The following is a 17,949-nucleotide window of genomic DNA, read 5'->3' on the forward strand; positions in this document are numbered from 1 at the left end:
GCATAGTGTCAGGAGCCCACAGTATTTTTACGGGTCCATGCAAATGTTTTAATTTATTTCAAACCCAGAATAAAAATGCACTCATGGGGTTCGAGAAAATGTCGTCGATGATTTTATCACATCAGGAGAAAGAAACTGATGGGACTACATAAACCTACTAAATTTTGTCTAAAACAGACCCAAAGAATTGAATGTTGAAGTAACTGGTCATATCAAAAATAATCTTGAATACTGATATGATTTTGATGGGAGGAGCCATGAAGGCAAAAAGCTGAGGATCCACACAGCCCTGCATTCCTCACTGGCCATGGTGACTTGTGACCCAGCAGGCCATGTGCTCAGAACACATGGATCATCTGTTGGCACCTACTTCATTGTCAGGAGTCCTACAGAAAGGGCCTCGATATCTATAGCCACCTTCTCAGATGCATTTACCTTGATAACATTTAAAATCCCTTCATTGGTCTCAGGATCCGTCGAAATGTCAAAATGTCCCTCTTCATTGCCGTTCGTTATGTTGAACTTCACTCTCCACGCTGCTGTAGATGGTGAATCACCATCTTGAACCCCGAGACGTAACACACCCTGGCTGGCCCAGCCTTCCGAAATCTGAATGTTATACTGAGAGAGATGATCGTCATTGTCGTGGAGAAAAAGAAACACAGTCGGAAAAGAGAACAGAGAAGAAGAAAGAAAACGTAGAGAGACAACAACTTGGATGCTTCTCCTATGATTGAACTTGACCACTAAGGATCTGGAAGTCTGTCTGTTATAGCAGAAAACGTGTCAACAACAAATTATCTCGTCCCTGTGACTGGATGCCCAAATAACTGAAGAGCTGCGTAACTTTAAAAGTGCCCTTCTATCCAATGCAAGGCACCACTTTTTAGAATAATAGTACACACCTTATTTTATGCTGCCTACAAAAATCTAACTCTACTAGGATAGAGCTCTTATGTATTTTAATTAAGGTAATAATCTTTCTAATACATAATAGATCTTTAAAATAGCTCCTTATTCAATACTTTTGGTGACAAGATAATTTCTCCAGCACATCAAAATAACAATGTGTATTTTTTTCTCCAGCCCTACTTTCAAGAGTACAGCTTTTTACTAAGTTGGAGAAGGATTTTGAAACAAGACTCAGATATAATAAATATGTTCCAGTTATTACATACTGTTAAGTGAGGTGCTTTCATTGGAAATATTTAAACTTCAGTTTATACAATTAATTTTTTTTAATGACACAAAAAATAAGTGTTTGTAGCACTTGTTTATTCAGCAAAGACAGTTGTGTACCAGATTCTGGTTTAGATGCTGTGAACTAAACAGCAAAAATCCCATCCCCAAGGAGCTGAGAACTGAGTGTATGTATGTTGGGGGGTCAGGTTGGGAATTTAACCAGGTCATCAGAAAAGACTTCCCTGAGAGGGGTCAGAAGAAAGACAGAAATACAATGGACGTTTTCCTCTTAAAAATTAATATGGAAGAGTGAAAAATTAAGAAATTAAAAGCAGATCATGACTGGTTTTTATTTCCTCTCTTAGCAATCTTCTGCATTTTAAGTGGTTTCGTATTCCCAAACTGATTGGGACAATGAGTGCCGGCACCTTCCTCAAGCCTGAGGACCTAGCAGCCTGTGAAATCTTGTGCGGAGCCCTATATATAAACCAGGTGAGCTGGGGAAGGCCTGGCCCAAGTCTGCCTGCCCATCTTCTTATTTCAGAGCCCCGAACATTGTGGGTCAGGCTTGGGACAACTGGGCATGGTGTCAGACATTTCTGGTTGTCACAACTTGGGATGCTACTGGCTTCCAGTGGGCAGAGGTCAAGGATGCTATTGTTCAACATGGTACAGGTCACTGGGCAGCCCCTCCCCACCCTCCCTGTGCCCTTCCTCCATCTCCAAAACATCAGCAGTGTGGAAAGTGAGAGGCCCTGAAGTGGGCAGAGCCTGGATCCTTTGTCTTCCCCGAGCCTTGGCCATCTCACCTGCAGGATGGAAAATGCAGCAGCTCCAACCAGTGAAAACCTAGGGATTCCTGTCAACACACTGAACACTGTTCTGGCCCAAAATAGTAACAAATGTAGGCTCACGTGATTGCTATTAACTGGTTCCCTATCGATGCAATTGACTTCTTGATTCTAAGCTGGAGTTATTTTGGAGATTGCCTGTATCTTGGGTGATGGAGGAATTCCCTCAGCAAACAGAGCCTGGGGCACGGAGGCTGTTCGTGGGGACTTACGTGGTCCTGCGTGAACCTGGGCATGTGGTTGTTGCTGTCTTGCACGTGCACATGGACGGTGGCTGTGGATGAGAGCGGCGGGTGGCCATAATCCCTCGCTCCAATGAGTAGTGTAAACCGAGGCGCCATCTACATAAGGAGGAAAAGGTAGGTGAAACCCTTCAAACACAGGAGAAGGAAATCTAATACATAAATGTTCCATTTTAGCAATTTTAGTAGCCAGTCTAGCCACAGAGGGTTTCTCACTGCAAATGCAAACCCTAAGTCTGGGGCTCAGAGAGGGAGAACCCATTTTATTTTTCCAAAGCAATAAAGTGCACATAACCTCATAATCTAAGCATCCTGACAGTCGCACTTCTCCACTAACACGGTCAATCCGGAAACCACTCTCTCTCAGTACCGGTGTTTGAGAAACAAGGAAGTAAAGCACTTGAGAGTTTGGAGTATTTTCTTGATCCAGATCCACTGCTAACATCTGAAAAACAGGTTGACCTGGAAAGAATTTTTTAAATTGTTACTATTGGCCAATAGCAGCCTATCCAACCAGTAGAAGAATGATTCTTTGCTGAATGGCACTGGGGCTTACACCAGAACGGATTGAGTATGTAAATACAAAGGTCAAGCTATAGACATACTAGACAAAGTGAAGAGGAATATTTAAATCGTCATAAGGTCAAGAAGGACTTTCTAATCATGATTGCAAATTCAGAGGCTTAAAGGACAAAATCCATAGATCAATGTTTAAGTGTGTGGCAAAAAAACTATATAAAAGGAAGGAAATGATAAACCAGGAAAATATATTTGGAATACATGTTGGCCGACAGAGACATAGACATTCTTAATGTCAAAGGAGGAGGTTGAAGTCAAGAAGAAAAACTGACAGTGATGCTAACAGAAGTGGACAAAGAAAAGAAACAAGCAACTGACAAGGGAGCTAGAAATGGCCAGGAAAGTTATCACGTGTTCAAGCACTTGGTAATTAGAGATGAACAATACACTAAGCCCTGTCATATGCTGCTGGGCTATGGATAAACTGCAACATGAAAGTTGTTTGTGTGGTTTGGAGCAGCAATTCTACCTGTCTGAATTTGTGCTAAGTAGCCAATGCTTGATGGCACACGCTTTTAGCTCAGATATGTTCACTGAAGCATGTTTTGTAAAAATAACAAAATGTGACAATGAGATGTAAATGCAACAAAAGAAGATCGGTTAAAAATCTTAAAGCACGTCCATAAAATTAAATATGATACACAAGATGCTCTAGGAGAATACTGTTAGGTTATAAACAGTAAAATTGCATTTTTAAAGAGAAAATTCTTAAATATGCACACATAAAAAGTCATGCTCATATATTTGTGTGTGTGTTAGTCACTCAGTTGTGTTTGACACTTTGTGACCCCATGAACCATAGTCCACCAGGCTTCTGCCCATGAGATTCTCCAGGCAAGAATCCTGGAATGGGTGGCCATGTTCTTCTTCAGGTCATATATTTATACATATGTGATACCAAGGGAACATTTCATGCAAAGATGGGCTAGATAAAGGACAGAAATGGTATGGACCTAACAGAAGCAGAAGATATTAAGAAGAGGTGGCAAGAATACACAGAAGAACTGTACAAAAAAGATCATCACAACCCAGATAATCACGATGGTGTGATCACTCATCTAGAGCCAGACATCCTGGAATGTGAAGTCAAGTGGGCCTTAGAAAGCATCACTACGACCAAAGCTAGTGGAAGTAATGGAATTTCAGTGGAGCTATTTCAAATCCTGAAAGATGATGCTGTGAAAGTGCTGCACTCAATATGCCAGCAAATTTGGAAAACTCAGCAGCGGTCACAGGACTGGAAAAGGTCAGTTTTCATTCCAATCCCTAAGAAAGGCAATACCAAAGAATGCTCAAACTACCACACAGTTGCACTCATCTCACATGCTAGTAAAGTAATGCTCAAAATTCTCCAAGCCAGGCTTCAACAATATGTGAACCATGAACTCCCTGATGTTCAAGCTGGTTTTAGAAAAGGCAGAGGAGCCAGAGATCAAATTGCCAACATCCGCTGGATCATGGAAAAAGCAAGACAGTTCCAGAAAAACATCTATTTCTGCTTTATTGACTATGCCAAAGCCTTTGACTGTATGGATCACAGTAAACTGTGGAAAATTCTGAGAGAGACTGGAATACCAGACCATCTGACCTGCCTCTTGGGAAACCTATATGCAGGTCAGGAAGCAACAGTTAGAACTGGACATGGAACAACAGACTGGCTCCAAATAGCAAAAGGAGTACGTCAAGGCTGTATATTGTCACCCTGCTTATTTAACTTATATGCAGAGTACATCATGAGAAACGCTGGACTGGAAGAAACACAAGCTGGAATCAAGATTGCCGGGAGAAATACCAATAACCTCAGATATGCAGATGACACCACTCTTATGGCAGAAAGTGAAGAGGAACTAAAAAGCCTCTTGATGAAAGTGAAAGAGGAGAGTGAAAAAGTTGGCTTAAAGCTCAACATTCAGAAAACGAAGATCATGGCATCTGGTCCCATCACTTCATGGGAAATAGATGGGGAAACAGTGGAAACAGTGTCAGACTTTATTTTGGGGGGCTCCAAAATCACTGCAGATGGTGACTGCAGCCATGAAATTAAAAGACGCTTACTCCTTGGAAGAAAAGTTATGACCAACCTAGATAGCATATTCAAAAGAAGAGACATTACTTTGCCAACTAAGGTCCGCTTAGTCAAGGCTATGGTTTTTCCTGCGGTCATGTATGGATGTGAGAGTTGGACTGTGAAGAAGGCTGAGCACCGAAGAATTCATGCTTTTGAACTGTGGTGTTGGAGAAGACTCTTGAGAGTCCCTTGGACTGCAAGGAGATCCAACCAGTCCATTCTGAAGGAGATCAACCCTGGGATTTCTTTGGAAGGAATGATGCTAAAGCTGAAACTCCAGTACTTTGGCCACCTCATGCGAAGAGTTGACTCACTGGAAAAGACTCTGATGCTGGGAGGGATTGGGGGCAGGAGAAGGGAACGACAGAGGATGAGATGGCTGGATGGCATCACGGAATCGATGGACGTGAGTCTGTGTGAACTCCGGGAGATGGTGATGGACATGGAGGCCTGGCATGCTGCAATTCATGGGGTCGCAAAGAGTCGGACAAGACTGAGTGACTGAACTGAACTGAATATAAACACATATACATTTTGTACTATGATAAAGATGAAAAAAATATGTAGATATACAAATATACATTTGTAATTATCTGTATAAATCTGTGAGTATATACACACATATAAATGTAACATACCATGTGTGTATACACACACACATATGTAAAGTACAAAGAAGAATATTGAAAGAATCTAAACTAGAACATTAACGGTACTTATCTCTAATTGGTAGCATTAAAGATGCTTCCTATTTCAGTCTTTTTGTTTTTTGGAATTTTCCAAATTTCCCAGAGACTGTTTTGCAAAATAAATAATGCTTTTTGTTATTCAAATAGATGCACATTTAAATGAGGATGATTTGGGTTTCAAGACTTGCAGAATCCTAGCTCAGGACTTTTAGATGCCGTCTTGCTGCTATTTTATAGATGTTTACAGATGAGAACTTCGCAGAGATATGCAGGATCCCACCACCCACCTCTGCTTCTTCTTCCTCCGTTCATTTATTTTAGGTTGATATTTACAGATTAGCTTTTCCAACTGACAATTTCCACATCATTTTGCTGCTGATACAAAATGAGGCATGGAGACCTCATGGCATTTTGCTCTCATCCAGGGCCTGTGACCTTTGGGATGTGAACAGTGAGAGGCTCCCTGAAGACAACTAGGACTGAGGCGCCCTGTCAGTACAGAAGCTGGAAAACCTTCACAGCACAGAGAAGGCAGGGACCCCCTCAGCCCCACCTTGCGCACCTGCGGCATGGTCCTCGTTCACACTGATGTTAAATTCCTTCTCAGGGAACTCGGGAGCATGATCATTCACATCGTTGATCCTGATGTTGATAATCAAGGATTTATCCACGATGTGTCCTGTTAAGCGGTTGGCAACATCAAAATAAACCTAAGAAGCAGAGAAACCATATTACTGTTGCAGAACCATTGATTTGATGGCACGAATCCCATCCCAGTCAGTAATACTGTGTGTCCTGCATCAGTGTCCTCCATAGACTGAAAGTTCCTGAAGGCAGGGGTCACAGGCTCTCATTCACCCTGTGACCCCAGGGACTGAGCGTAGACTGGGCACTCAACAAGTGTTTGTAGGACAGATCAATGAGCTGACTTGAAAAAACACTTCACTCATTATTATTATTAATAGTAGGTTCAAATCTCAATTTCTCCACTTGTATCAACATAGGCAAGTTGTTATGAGCCTCAGTTCCTATATACTATATGTCTTGTAATGAAAAGTAAGCACACTACTGCATATTGGTAAAACGTTGCAGAGAGAAAACACTTAAGCTTTGGGGAGAGGGAACATTTAAAAGCAACTAGGACTAGGGATTCCCTGCAGCTCTAGTGCTTAGGACTTAGTACTTTCATTGCCGTGGGCCCAAGTTTGATCCCCGCAAGCCCCACAACCAATAAATAAATAAACTAGGACACCTATGGGCGTCCTTGATGGCTCGGTGGGTGAAGAATCTGCCTGCAATGCAGGAGACACAGGAGATGAGGCTTCAATCCCTGGGTTGGGAAGATGCCCTGGAGGAGAACACGGCAGCCCACGCCAGTATTCTGGCCTGAAAGATCCCATGGACAGAGGAGCCTGGTGGGCTACCATCCAAAGGGTCTCAAAGAGTCCAACACAACTGAGCAACCACACACACACACACACACACACACACACACACACAGAATAATAAGCTAGAAATCATTAAGAAAGATAATTTACAACCCCAAGTGTTCAGAAGTTACGCAAAGCATTCCTAAATAATGTACAGACCAAAGAAGAAATCACAATGGAAATCAGAAAATATTTTGAACTAAATGGTAATTAAAACACAACAAATCAAAATGCATTTTCCTCTCAACATTCAAATATCAAATTCAGACTTTCTTTTCGTGCTTTGATTCTGTAGAAGCCAGCAGCTCACTAAAAGCTTGCAAAATGATTGTTTACAGACACGCAACCATTTTTGTGTTTGGCAATAGGGATTTTTGAGATTTGCCTGTACTATAACATCTAGGTCTCAAATTCCCTGTTGAAAGCATGTTACCAAGACACTTTTGCCTGAATTATATTCTGCTTATACAAAATGTTTAGTGAAATAAACGTGCAGTTCTTTTATTCTTCACATCAAAGGCTTGGGTGTGAAGAAGCAACCAGAAGTCTTTCTGACAGTGTGGTGGTGTAAAAGTTTCTGCTTTGGTAGCATTCCTGGAGACTTTGGAGTCTTGCAAAACTCAACTCACAGTGAATCAGATTGGTGAAGTATTTATGGAATAAAAAAGTGAAGTGAAAGTGAAGTCGCTCAGTCGTGTCCGACTCTTTGCGACCCCATGGACTGTAGCCTATCAGGCTCCTCCATCCGTGGGATTTTCCAGGCAAGAGTGCTGGAGTGGATTGCCATTTCCTTCTCCAGGGGATCTTCCCGACCCAGGGATCGAACCCGGGTCTCCCACATTGCAGGCAGACGCTTTACCGTCTGAGCCACCAGGGAAGCTGGTGGAATGAAAAGGTAGAAAGAAAATAAGCCACACATTTGCCATTGACAAAGGAACAAACATGGCGAAGGCGCCATTGATCTGAGGGGTCATGATCTCACAAGGTCTTGTGAATGTCCCTGATTTGTGCCCCATAACAGAATCACTGTCAAAAGCAGAAAGCTCATGGGCCAGGTCCATCATTCTGCCTCAGCCAAATCACATCTGTAAGAGATTCAGGAACTGCATCATCACCCACTTACACAAAACAGCTGTTACATGTGGATACCAACAAAAAGGCAGCCTGAACCACAAGAGCCTTGATTCTGTTTTTTGAAAATAACAGTACCCATCCCAGCACTGACTAATGATTGCTTGCTGGAAAGGGCATTCTCTGGAACTGCTGAAGATGTAAGTGAATGGAAGCATCTTGAGAGGACAAGTGTCCTTACACAACCCCCGCTGCAGAGCTCCTCCCATCATTCTGCTCTGAGCAGATGCTAAAATTGGTATGCATGCGTGCGTGCATACATGCACGTGTGCAACAAAAGCTGAGGTGCCAGTGGGAATCCTTGGGTCCTTCTGTCTCCTTGAAAGCCAATTACACCCTGTTGTTACCATATTTTTTGCAAATGATTATGTGAAGTTGTGCGTGCATGCGTGCTAAGTCCTTTAGTCAAATCTGACTTTCTGCGACCCTATGGGCTGTAGCCCACCAGGCTCCTCTGTCCATGGGATTCTCCAGGCAAGAATACTGGAGTAGGTTGCCATTTCTTTCTCCAGGGGCTCTTTCTGAACCAGAGATCAAACTCACATCTCCTGCACTGGCAAGCAGGTTCTTTACCACTAGTACCACCTGGGAAGCTCCATGTGAAGCTGTAAGGACACACAAAATATTAAATATAAAAACATATAAACAAAAGCAATGTTCTTAAGTCCACTCCTGAGGAAACTTAGAGAGCATCTTCCTCAAATGGTTCATTCAGGAGGGTGGTCCATGAGATTGCCTCAGCACCAATGAGGCATTTGGTGCCAACTCTTGAAGACAACAACAACAGACTGGTTCCAAATAGAAAAAGGGGTATGTCAAGGCTATATATTGTCACCCTGCTTATTTAACATATGCAGAGTACATCGTGAGAAACACTGGGCTGGAGGAAGCACAAGCTGGACTCAAGATTGCCGGGAGAAATATCAATAACCTCCCATATGCAGATGACACCACCCTGATGGCAGAAAGTGAAGAGGAACTAAACAGCCTCTTGATGAAAGTGAAAGAGAAGAGTGAAAAAGTTGACTTAAAGCTCAACATTCAGAAAACGAAGATCATGGCATCTGGTCCCATCACTTCATGGCAAATAGATGGAGAAACAGTGGAAAGAGTGGCTGACTTTATTTGGGGGGCCTCCAAAATCACTGCAGACTGTGATTGCAGCCATGAAATTAAAAGACGCTTACTCCTTGGAAGGAGAGTTATGACCAACCTAGATAGCATATTCAAAAGCAGAGACATTACTTTGTCGACAAAGGTCCATCTGGTCAAGGCTATGGTTTTTCCAGTGGTCATGTATGGATGTGAGAGTTGGACTATAAAGAAAGCTGAGCGCCGAAGAATTGATGCTTTTGAACTGTGGTGTTGGAGAAGACTCTTGAGAGTCCCTTGGACTCCACAGAGATCCAACCAGTCCATCCCAAAGGAGATCAGTCCTGGATGTTCATTGATAGGACTGAAGTTGAAGCTGAAACTCCAATACTTTGGCCACCTGATGTGAAGAGCTGACTTATGTGAAAAGACCTTGATGCTGGGAAAGATTGAGGGCAGGAAGAGAAGGGGTCAACAGAAGATGAGATGGCTGGATGGCATCACCGACTCAATGGACGTGAGTTTGAGTGAACTCCGGGAGTTGGTGATGGACAGGGAGGCCTGGCGTGCTGTGGTTCATGGTGTCTCAAAGAGCCGGACACGACTGAGTGACTGAACTGAACTGAACTTGAAGGCAAGGTTTTAAGGGAGAAGGCACCACTGTCTTAGCCATTTATCTTTAGGGCAGAAGAAACAGAAAGTGACTCAGAGACCACATCAGAGGGCTCCAGCAATGACTCTGCTCCCTGAAGAGTGAGCAGTTCTCCAGTATCACAATGCACCTGTCATGTCAGGGCAATTTAGAGACTATTCATGCAGAGAAATTACTGTTCTTGCACGAGGTCAAAATGTTTAAATGGAATCCTTAATTTTCATAAAATTTAATAATTTTTTAGCCTATGAATGTTGACAATAGGCAGTACAAATGCTTGCAAGGACATAGATGCAAGGTGGTCACCTCTGTGGAATCAGATCAGAGAAGAAATTGGGAGTGAGGAGAGGTTTTTAATGACTATACCATTAGCATAAATAAGTAAATAAATTCTTAGGGATTTTTAAATTCCATAAGAAGCCTTTATTAGCTTTATACCTAAAAAATAAGATAAGCAACAGGAAAGTCTCATTCACTACTTGTGGGAATGCAAACGGTGTAGCTACTTTGGAAGACAGTTTGGCAATTTCTTACAAAACTAAACATACTCTTACCACACAATCCAACAATCATGTTACGTCCTGAACATGGGTGTTCAGTTTTATTCATAATCATTAAAATTTGGAAGCAACCAAGATGGCCTTCAGCAGGTGAACGGATAAACAAAGAGCGGTACATCCATAGTATTCCACAATGGAATATTTTTCAGCAATGGGAAGACATGGAGGAAGCTTCCGTGCATATTGCCAAGAGAAAGGAGACAATCTTGAACAGGTGACAGACTGTACCATTCCAACCCTATGATATTCTGGAAAAGGCAAAACCGTGCAGACAGTAACAGGATCAGCCGGTGCCAAGGGCTCCGAGGAAAGGAAGGAATGAATAGATGGAGCACAGGGAAACCTTAGGGCAGTGAAACCATGATGCCAGAAGGGTGGGTGCATGTCACTATACATTGCCAAAACCCAGAATGTACAGCACAAAGAGTGAATCCACGTGTAAACTATGGGCTTTGGTTAATGATTATGTATGGCATTGGTTCATCGATCGTAACAAATGTCCTATAGTAATGCAGAATATTAATAATAGAGCAAACTATGGGATGAGTGGGAAAGTGAGCAGGTAATAGGAACTCTGTGCATGTATGCGTGCTATGTCCCTTCAGTCGTGTCTGACTCTTTGCGACCCCATGGACTGTAGCCAGCCAGGGTCCTTTGTCCATGCCATTCTCCAGGCAAGAATACTGGAGTGGGTTGCCATACCCTCCTCCAGGGGATCTTTCTGACCTCGGGGTCAAACTCGCATCTCCAAGAGGTAGATTCTTTACCACTGAGTCACTGGGGAAGCCCATAGGAATTCTGTACTTTCTATCTATTTTTCTGTAACCCTAAAACGGTTCTAAGAAATAAAGTCTATTAATTTTAAAAAAGGGCCCCTGCTTGCAAAATAAGGCATAGGCAATCATATATATATATATATATATATATATATATATATATAAAGTAGGTCTACTCTGACTTGCTACTGAATCTCTCATTGCTTTAGGAAAAAAATAGCAATTTTATTTGTTGAAGACTGAAAAGCTTTCAGGGAGTCTGCAGAGAGTCAGAAGGAACACCAAGGAGCTCTCAAGCAAATGACCTTTTATGGTGGGAATGCTGGTTTCTCCTCTCAAGGGGCCTCTGGTGACTAGATGCAGAGCCCTGCTCAGGGACAATGAGTAAGTATGGGGCTTATTGCCAGAGAAGAAGCTCCAATGTGGCCCAGGGAGGGTGGACTTGCCTGGGGCCTGGCTGAGTCTGAGTCTGAGTCTGAGTCTGAAGTCGCTCAGTCGTGTCCGACTCTTTGCGACCCCATGGACTGTAGCCTATCAGGCTCCTCCGTCCATGGGATTTTCCAGGCAAGAGTGCTGGAGTGGATTGCCATTTCCTTCTCCAGGGGATCTTCCCGACCCAGGGATCAAAACCGGGTCTCCCGCATTGTAGGCAGACGCTTTAACGTCTGAGCCACCAGGGAAGCTCAGCTCCTTTCTTTTTTCATAAATCCTGGAGGGAGGCTCCCTTGTATTCCTCCTCTGCAACATTTTAAAAATATATTTATTTATCTGGCTGCAGTGAGTCTTAGTTGCGGCACACAAAATCTTGGGTCTTCTTGTGGCAGGAAGATCTTTATGAACTCAGTTGCAGCATGTGGGCTCTTGTTCCCTGACCCGGGATCGAACCCAGGCCCTCTGCACTGGGAGTACTGAGTCTTAGCCATGGGACCACCAGGGAAGTCCACCTGCTCTGAATTATTTGAGAGAGTCCATGACTGTCAGGCTCACAGCCTGGAGGCAGAGCAGCCCAAATTCAAGTGCAGTTAGGTGTGGGGTCGACTTGATGGTGCCACCAGCTGGTACTTCGTCTCTTCCCTCTATGGCCCCAGAGTCCAGAGTAGGCTGCTTCACCAGACAGTCGTCTTAGGACCCTAAGAGCTTCAGGCAGCCATCTGCCCCACCCTCCACTTTTCCTCGTAGCCCACAAGGCCTGATCTACTTCACTGTTTGTACCTCCTCAGGCCTTTTCCCCAGCAGACTCGCTGCTCGCTGATCAGCAGCCACCATGGTGGTCCCGCTCAGCATCGTAAGATGCTGCCCCAGGCCCCACGTTCACTCTCGTTCAGCTCTCTCCTCTCCCTCTATGAGATAAAGGATGCTGCGGGGCTGCTAGTCCTGAACTTGTCTGCTTTGGGGACTCCAACATACATTTTTAAATTTCTGTGCAAGCTAACTGGCTTTCTCCAGCACTGTTTTTCCACATGCTCCTCCATAATTTATGATGGTGCTGGCAAAGCTCTGCTCCTTAATCACCCTGACTTCTGGCTCTAAGTTTGTGCCAACTATAATCCTCCCACTTAAAAACAAGAGCCACAGGTTTGTTTTATGTTTATTATTCTATGTTACATTTATTATCCTACAGCTACATCTGAGACCTTTAGTTCTGAAAGATGCCTGAGAGGCATAAGTGCTATTTGTTTCTGGCAAGATGCTAAGAATTTCCAGGGACTCAGAATCACAATGGGGAAAGGAAATGTCATGGATATTCTCCACACTTTTAAAGGGTTTTCAGACTTTTGTTACAGCCTTCAGATTTATATCCTTGGGTAAACACACCACAGGGCATTGATGTGATAGCTACATGAAATTACATGTACCAGATCCTTTATCCTAGGCACAAGCATATAAAAGGAAACATCTTAAATGCCAAGCACACAATACAAACTCACATCTATGCATAGCTTAGAAATAGGTGAAGATAACTATGTTGGGATAAAGAGCCACAAATAATTATTATGAGGAATGTAAAAAGGTGACTTTCTTGAGTGTACTTGTACCCTATGAAATTGAGCATATTTTGATATAAATAGAAAAGATCTCTACACAGAAAAACGACTTTTTCCCTCTCTCGGTCTTAAATCTTCCAGCAATTCTCAGTTGGTGCTGCTGTTTCCTTTTTTAAAATGTTTTATTTACTTATTTATTTTTGGTTGTTCTTGGTCTTTCTTGCTGCACAGGCTTTAGTCTGGTTTCAGTGAGTGGGGGCTGCTCTCTAGCTGTGGTACACGCTGGCCTCGGATTGCAGTGGCTTCTATGTTGCAGAGCTTTACTCTGGGGCATGTGGAGTCTTTCCAGACCAGGAATCAAACCCAGGTCTCCTGCATTGGCAGGCAGATTCTTTACCACTGAGCCAACAGGGAAGCCCCTGCTATTGCTTTCTTGTAGGTTTTGTATGGGATTAACCAGAAATTAGCTCCTCCCACCACCCTGTCACCTTCGGAACACAAGTTTTAGCCAGCTTTAGTGTCTCCTTTGGAGAAGGCAGTGGCACCCCACTCCAGTACTCTTGCCTGGAAAATCCCATGGACGGAGGAGCCTGGTAGGCTACAGTCCATTGGATCACTAAGAGTCGGACACGACTGAGCGACTTCACTTTCACCTTTCACTTTTATGCATTGGAGAAGGAAATGGCAGTCCACTCCAGTGTTCTTGCCAGGAGAATCCCAGGGACAGGGGAGCCTGGTGGGCTGCCGTCTATGGTGTTGCACAGAGTCAGACACGACTGAAACGACTCAGCAGCAGCAGCAGCAGTGTCTCCTTTGCTATCTGCAGGAGTAAAGCAGTGCTGCTAGAGCTGTCTTCTTGCCAATACATTAGACTTACTGAATTTTTAATAACATCCTGTCCTTAAGGACCGTCAAAAAGCGGTAGTAAGCATTCTTAGAGAAGCCGGTGATTGAGCTAGAGCACTCAGTTTGGGTAGTGTGCCTATGACACTCTGCTTGTCCCACCTTCAGGGCTGATAATCCTCAGCAGCCTGTCTTACATCTTGCTAACTAGTAGCTAACCCCTTGGGTTAGTCCCCTATGACTTTTGCATCAAGCTGGGTACCTACGACAAAAATGCATTCTCCTGCAGTTCTGGAGGCCAGCACCAAAACTGGGGTGTCTATAGGGTGGATTCCTTCCTGGGACTCTGCAGAATGGTCCACTCCAGGCCCCTCTTCTTACTTCCCACGGTGTCAGCGATCCTTAGTGTTTTCCTGGCCTATAGACCCATCCAGTTTCTGTCTCCAGCTTCCCATGGCCTCCTTTTCTTTCTCTCTGTGTCCAAATCTCCCTCCCCTTACAAGGATGCTGGTTACTAGACCAAGACCTAACCCAATTCAGCATGGTATTCAGATGCTGTCATAACCAACTCTTAGCAACCCCATGGACTGTAGCCCACCAGGATCCTCTGTGCATGGGATTTCCCAGGCAAGAATACTGGAGTGGGTTGCCATTCCCTCCTCCCTGACCCAGGGATTGACCCAATATCCTTTGCTACCTGGGAATCCCAAATGCCAACCTTAGTACATTATTAAAGATGTTAAAAGCAATCAAACAACAGTAACCAAAATGAAACCACCCCAAGCACTATGTATTTTGTTCCATCCTTGCACAGCTTGTGCCTGTTAACTGTTGTGTCCTAGCTCCTCCACAGTCAACCTGCAGAGGCCTGGGGACCAGCAGCAGCATCTCCTGGGAGCTTGTGAGAGATGCAGGAGCTCAGGCCTCTCCACCCACTGAAACAGAAACTGCATTTTAGCCAGATTCCTAAGTGACCTGTTTGCCCAGTAAAGATAGAGAAGTGCTGTCCCAGGGTCCCCCTTATGACCTTATATTCCATCGTATTTTAATTATTTATCTATTTTCTTTTTGGCTGAGCTGGGTCTTCACTGCTGCATACAGGCGTTCTCTAGTTGTGGTATGTGGGTGCCTCATTGTGGAGGCTTCTCTTGTTGCAGAGCACAGGCTCTAGGCTCAGAGGCTTCAGTGGTTCCAGCTCCCATACTCTAGAGCAGGTGCTCTGTGTTTGTGGTGCACGGGCTTAGTTGCCCTGTGGCATGTGGGATCTTCCTGGACCAGGGATTGAATCTGGGCTTCCTGCATTGGTAGGTGAATTCTAAACCACTGGACCATCAGGGAAGTCTCTATATTCCCTCTTTTTTTTCAAAAACTGCACATTTTATGGAGGGGTTTGAAGGATTATATGGAGAGAGAAGACCTAGACCGTCATCTTTGCATGTCCTTTTGAAGTTTCGGAGAATTTCTGCCTGTTTAAAAATTACAGAGTCCAAGACCACTGATGTGTTAAGGGTATATAGCTTATCATGTATATGAATTTTCTAAGTCAGTGGAGAAAAGCTTCACAAATTACTTCTTGCCAATATTAAAAACATCTCCCCCCTTGAAGGAGGAAATGCTTAGGCAAGCATGTCCGAGAACAGAGCCCAGGTTCCAGCAGAATTCAAACCAGAACATGGGCTGCAGACTTCTAAGAAGCCCTGTAAGCTTTGGCTGGTAGCACAAGATACTACCATGTCATTGTGGGCATTTTTATTTCAAGTTTCCTTTACAGTTTTGAACTTGAATTTCAGCCTCATGGCAGACCATGGTATGTGTGCAGTTGCTCAGTCATGTCCCACTCTTTGTGACCCCACAGACAGCCTGCCAGGCTACTCTGTCCATGGAATTTCCCAGGTAAGAATGCTGGAGTGGGTTGCCATTTCCTCCTCCAGGGGGTCTTCCCAATTTAGGGATCAAACCCATGTCTCCTGAGGCCTCTGCATTGGCGGGTGGATCCTATACCACCTGGGAAGCCCAGACCACATTACTGGGGTGATAAATCAGAAAGAACACCTAGACTCATAGGAACAAACCATCGCCAGGGCTATACTTCATCAGGTTACTACACAATCCGTGGAGTCCATTTGCAGCCTCTCTCCATAGACGTCATCTGTGACTCACCAAAAACTAAATCAGCCCATTTTATAAACATTCCATAGCTCTATACCCAAACACTTTCAAATATCCTGATCATATCAGTATATCAGTTGTTAGAAGGGAAACCTGCATCGATTCACAGATTAGAGAAGTTATGATAAAGCCAAAGTCCAGAACTCGAAGAGATTACAAAATTAATCTCTAGGTCCCAGGCACATTTCTAAAGCACGTCACAGTTTATAAGATGTCAAGCTCCCAGAGCCTGGCACAGAGCCAGCTTACAGAATGCTTGCCAAATACAATATTCCTGCACAATCTTTGCAGTAAATCCTAGCTTATGTGCTTAATCACTCAGTCATGTTTGACTCCTTGACCCTATGGACTATAGTCCACCAGGCTCCTCTGTTCACAGGATTCTCCATGCAAAAATACTGGAGTGGGTTGCCATTTCCTTCTCCAGAGGATCTTTCCGAGCCAGGGATCAAACCAGGGTCTCTTGCATTGCAGGCAAATTCTTTTCCGTCTAAGCCACCAAAGAAGCCCAAGTTTAGAATGCATCACATTTTAGGTACCTTAAAAAACGGTGTTTTCTCTCGATCAACAGGGCGGTGAACATATATTTTCCCATTCACATTATCTTCTATAGAAAACAAACCAATCTCTGGATATTCATCCACACCAGGTCCTCTGATTAAATATATTATTTCCATGTTAGCGGACATATTATTGAACAGCTGGAAGGGAAAAAAAGGAGAGGGGAAACAAACAGAGTGAGAGTACCTATCAAATATCTAGGCTAATATTTAAAGGCAGTTTTAAATTATAGTTTTGAGAATTTATCCTAAAGAAATAAACAGGTAGGGAAAGATGCAGGAACAAGGAATACAGCAGCAGTTTTTTTTTGTGATAGTGAAGAATGGGAAACAGCATAAATGTCCATCCTTATTGGAAGAATCTCATAGGGGTCCTCTCCTCCCATGACACCCATGCCTCCTACCACTTCTCTGCCTGGCGTCTTAGCCTCCTGCCAACAGGGACGTGTTGAATTGGACAGGATGATGGGCCTTTCCCAACAGCAGCTGCCTTACCTCACCCACAAATTTGGGGAAGGGTCCCGGGTCTTCCTCCTCCAGCTCCAAGGTGGTAATAACCCATCTTCTCTTGGATCGCCGTAGAAGCCGGCTGTCTCCCTGGGGATCACAGAGACTGCAGTGAGGGGGAGGGTGTTGGTGAGGGGCTGGGGGTGGGGCACAGTGATTGACATGCCTTCCCTTTCTCATCCTCACAACAACCTCCAATGCCTAAAAATCCCAAGTGCCCATTCTCTTTACAACTACAGAGTCGGTACTAAACTGTGGGCCACGTGATGCCCGGGGATTTCACATACATATGTGGCTCCTGAGATGTTTCAGGGGCTATGGAGACAATGCTAAAGATCATTGTCTAGTGTGGGCTGACGTCTAAAGTTGACATGCACAGAGTTGTGGGATCAATAAAAAAATTACCCCCTCTCTATTCCTCTCTCTGGGTTTCCCTTGTGGCTCAGACAGTAAAGAACCTGCTATGCAGGATATCTGCTTAGATCCCTGGGTGGAGAAGATCCCCTGGAGAAGGGAATGGCAACCTACTCCAGTATTCTTGCCTGGAGAATCCCATGGACAGAAGAGCCCGGCAGGCAACAGGTCATAGGGTTGCAAGAGGCAGACATGACTGAGTGAGAAACACATATTCTT

General features: G+C 44.0%; 1 protein-coding gene across 1 annotated transcript in view; it reads right to left on the reverse strand.

Moving 5' to 3' along the window:
- CDH26 (cadherin 26) overlaps nucleotides 1-17,949 on the reverse strand; it is a 49,223-nt gene that overhangs the window by 19,782 nt on the left and 11,492 nt on the right. The window contains exons 3-8 of the mRNA XM_069546348.1: nucleotides 17,305-17,398; nucleotides 16,789-16,950; nucleotides 6,174-6,321; nucleotides 2,571-2,737; nucleotides 2,246-2,374; nucleotides 436-621 (exon numbers count right to left, since the gene is read on the reverse strand). Of these exons, the coding sequence (XP_069402449.1) occupies nucleotides 436-621; nucleotides 2,246-2,374; nucleotides 2,571-2,737; nucleotides 6,174-6,321; nucleotides 16,789-16,950; nucleotides 17,305-17,398 (886 nt within the window). The remainder of the gene's footprint in view (nucleotides 1-435; nucleotides 622-2,245; nucleotides 2,375-2,570; nucleotides 2,738-6,173; nucleotides 6,322-16,788; nucleotides 16,951-17,304; nucleotides 17,399-17,949) is intronic.

The sequence above is a fragment of the Ovis canadensis genome, chromosome 13 (assembly GCF_042477335.2).
Source record: "Ovis canadensis isolate MfBH-ARS-UI-01 breed Bighorn chromosome 13, ARS-UI_OviCan_v2, whole genome shotgun sequence".
In the NCBI taxonomy this organism is placed as follows: Eukaryota; Metazoa; Chordata; class Mammalia; order Artiodactyla; family Bovidae; genus Ovis; species Ovis canadensis.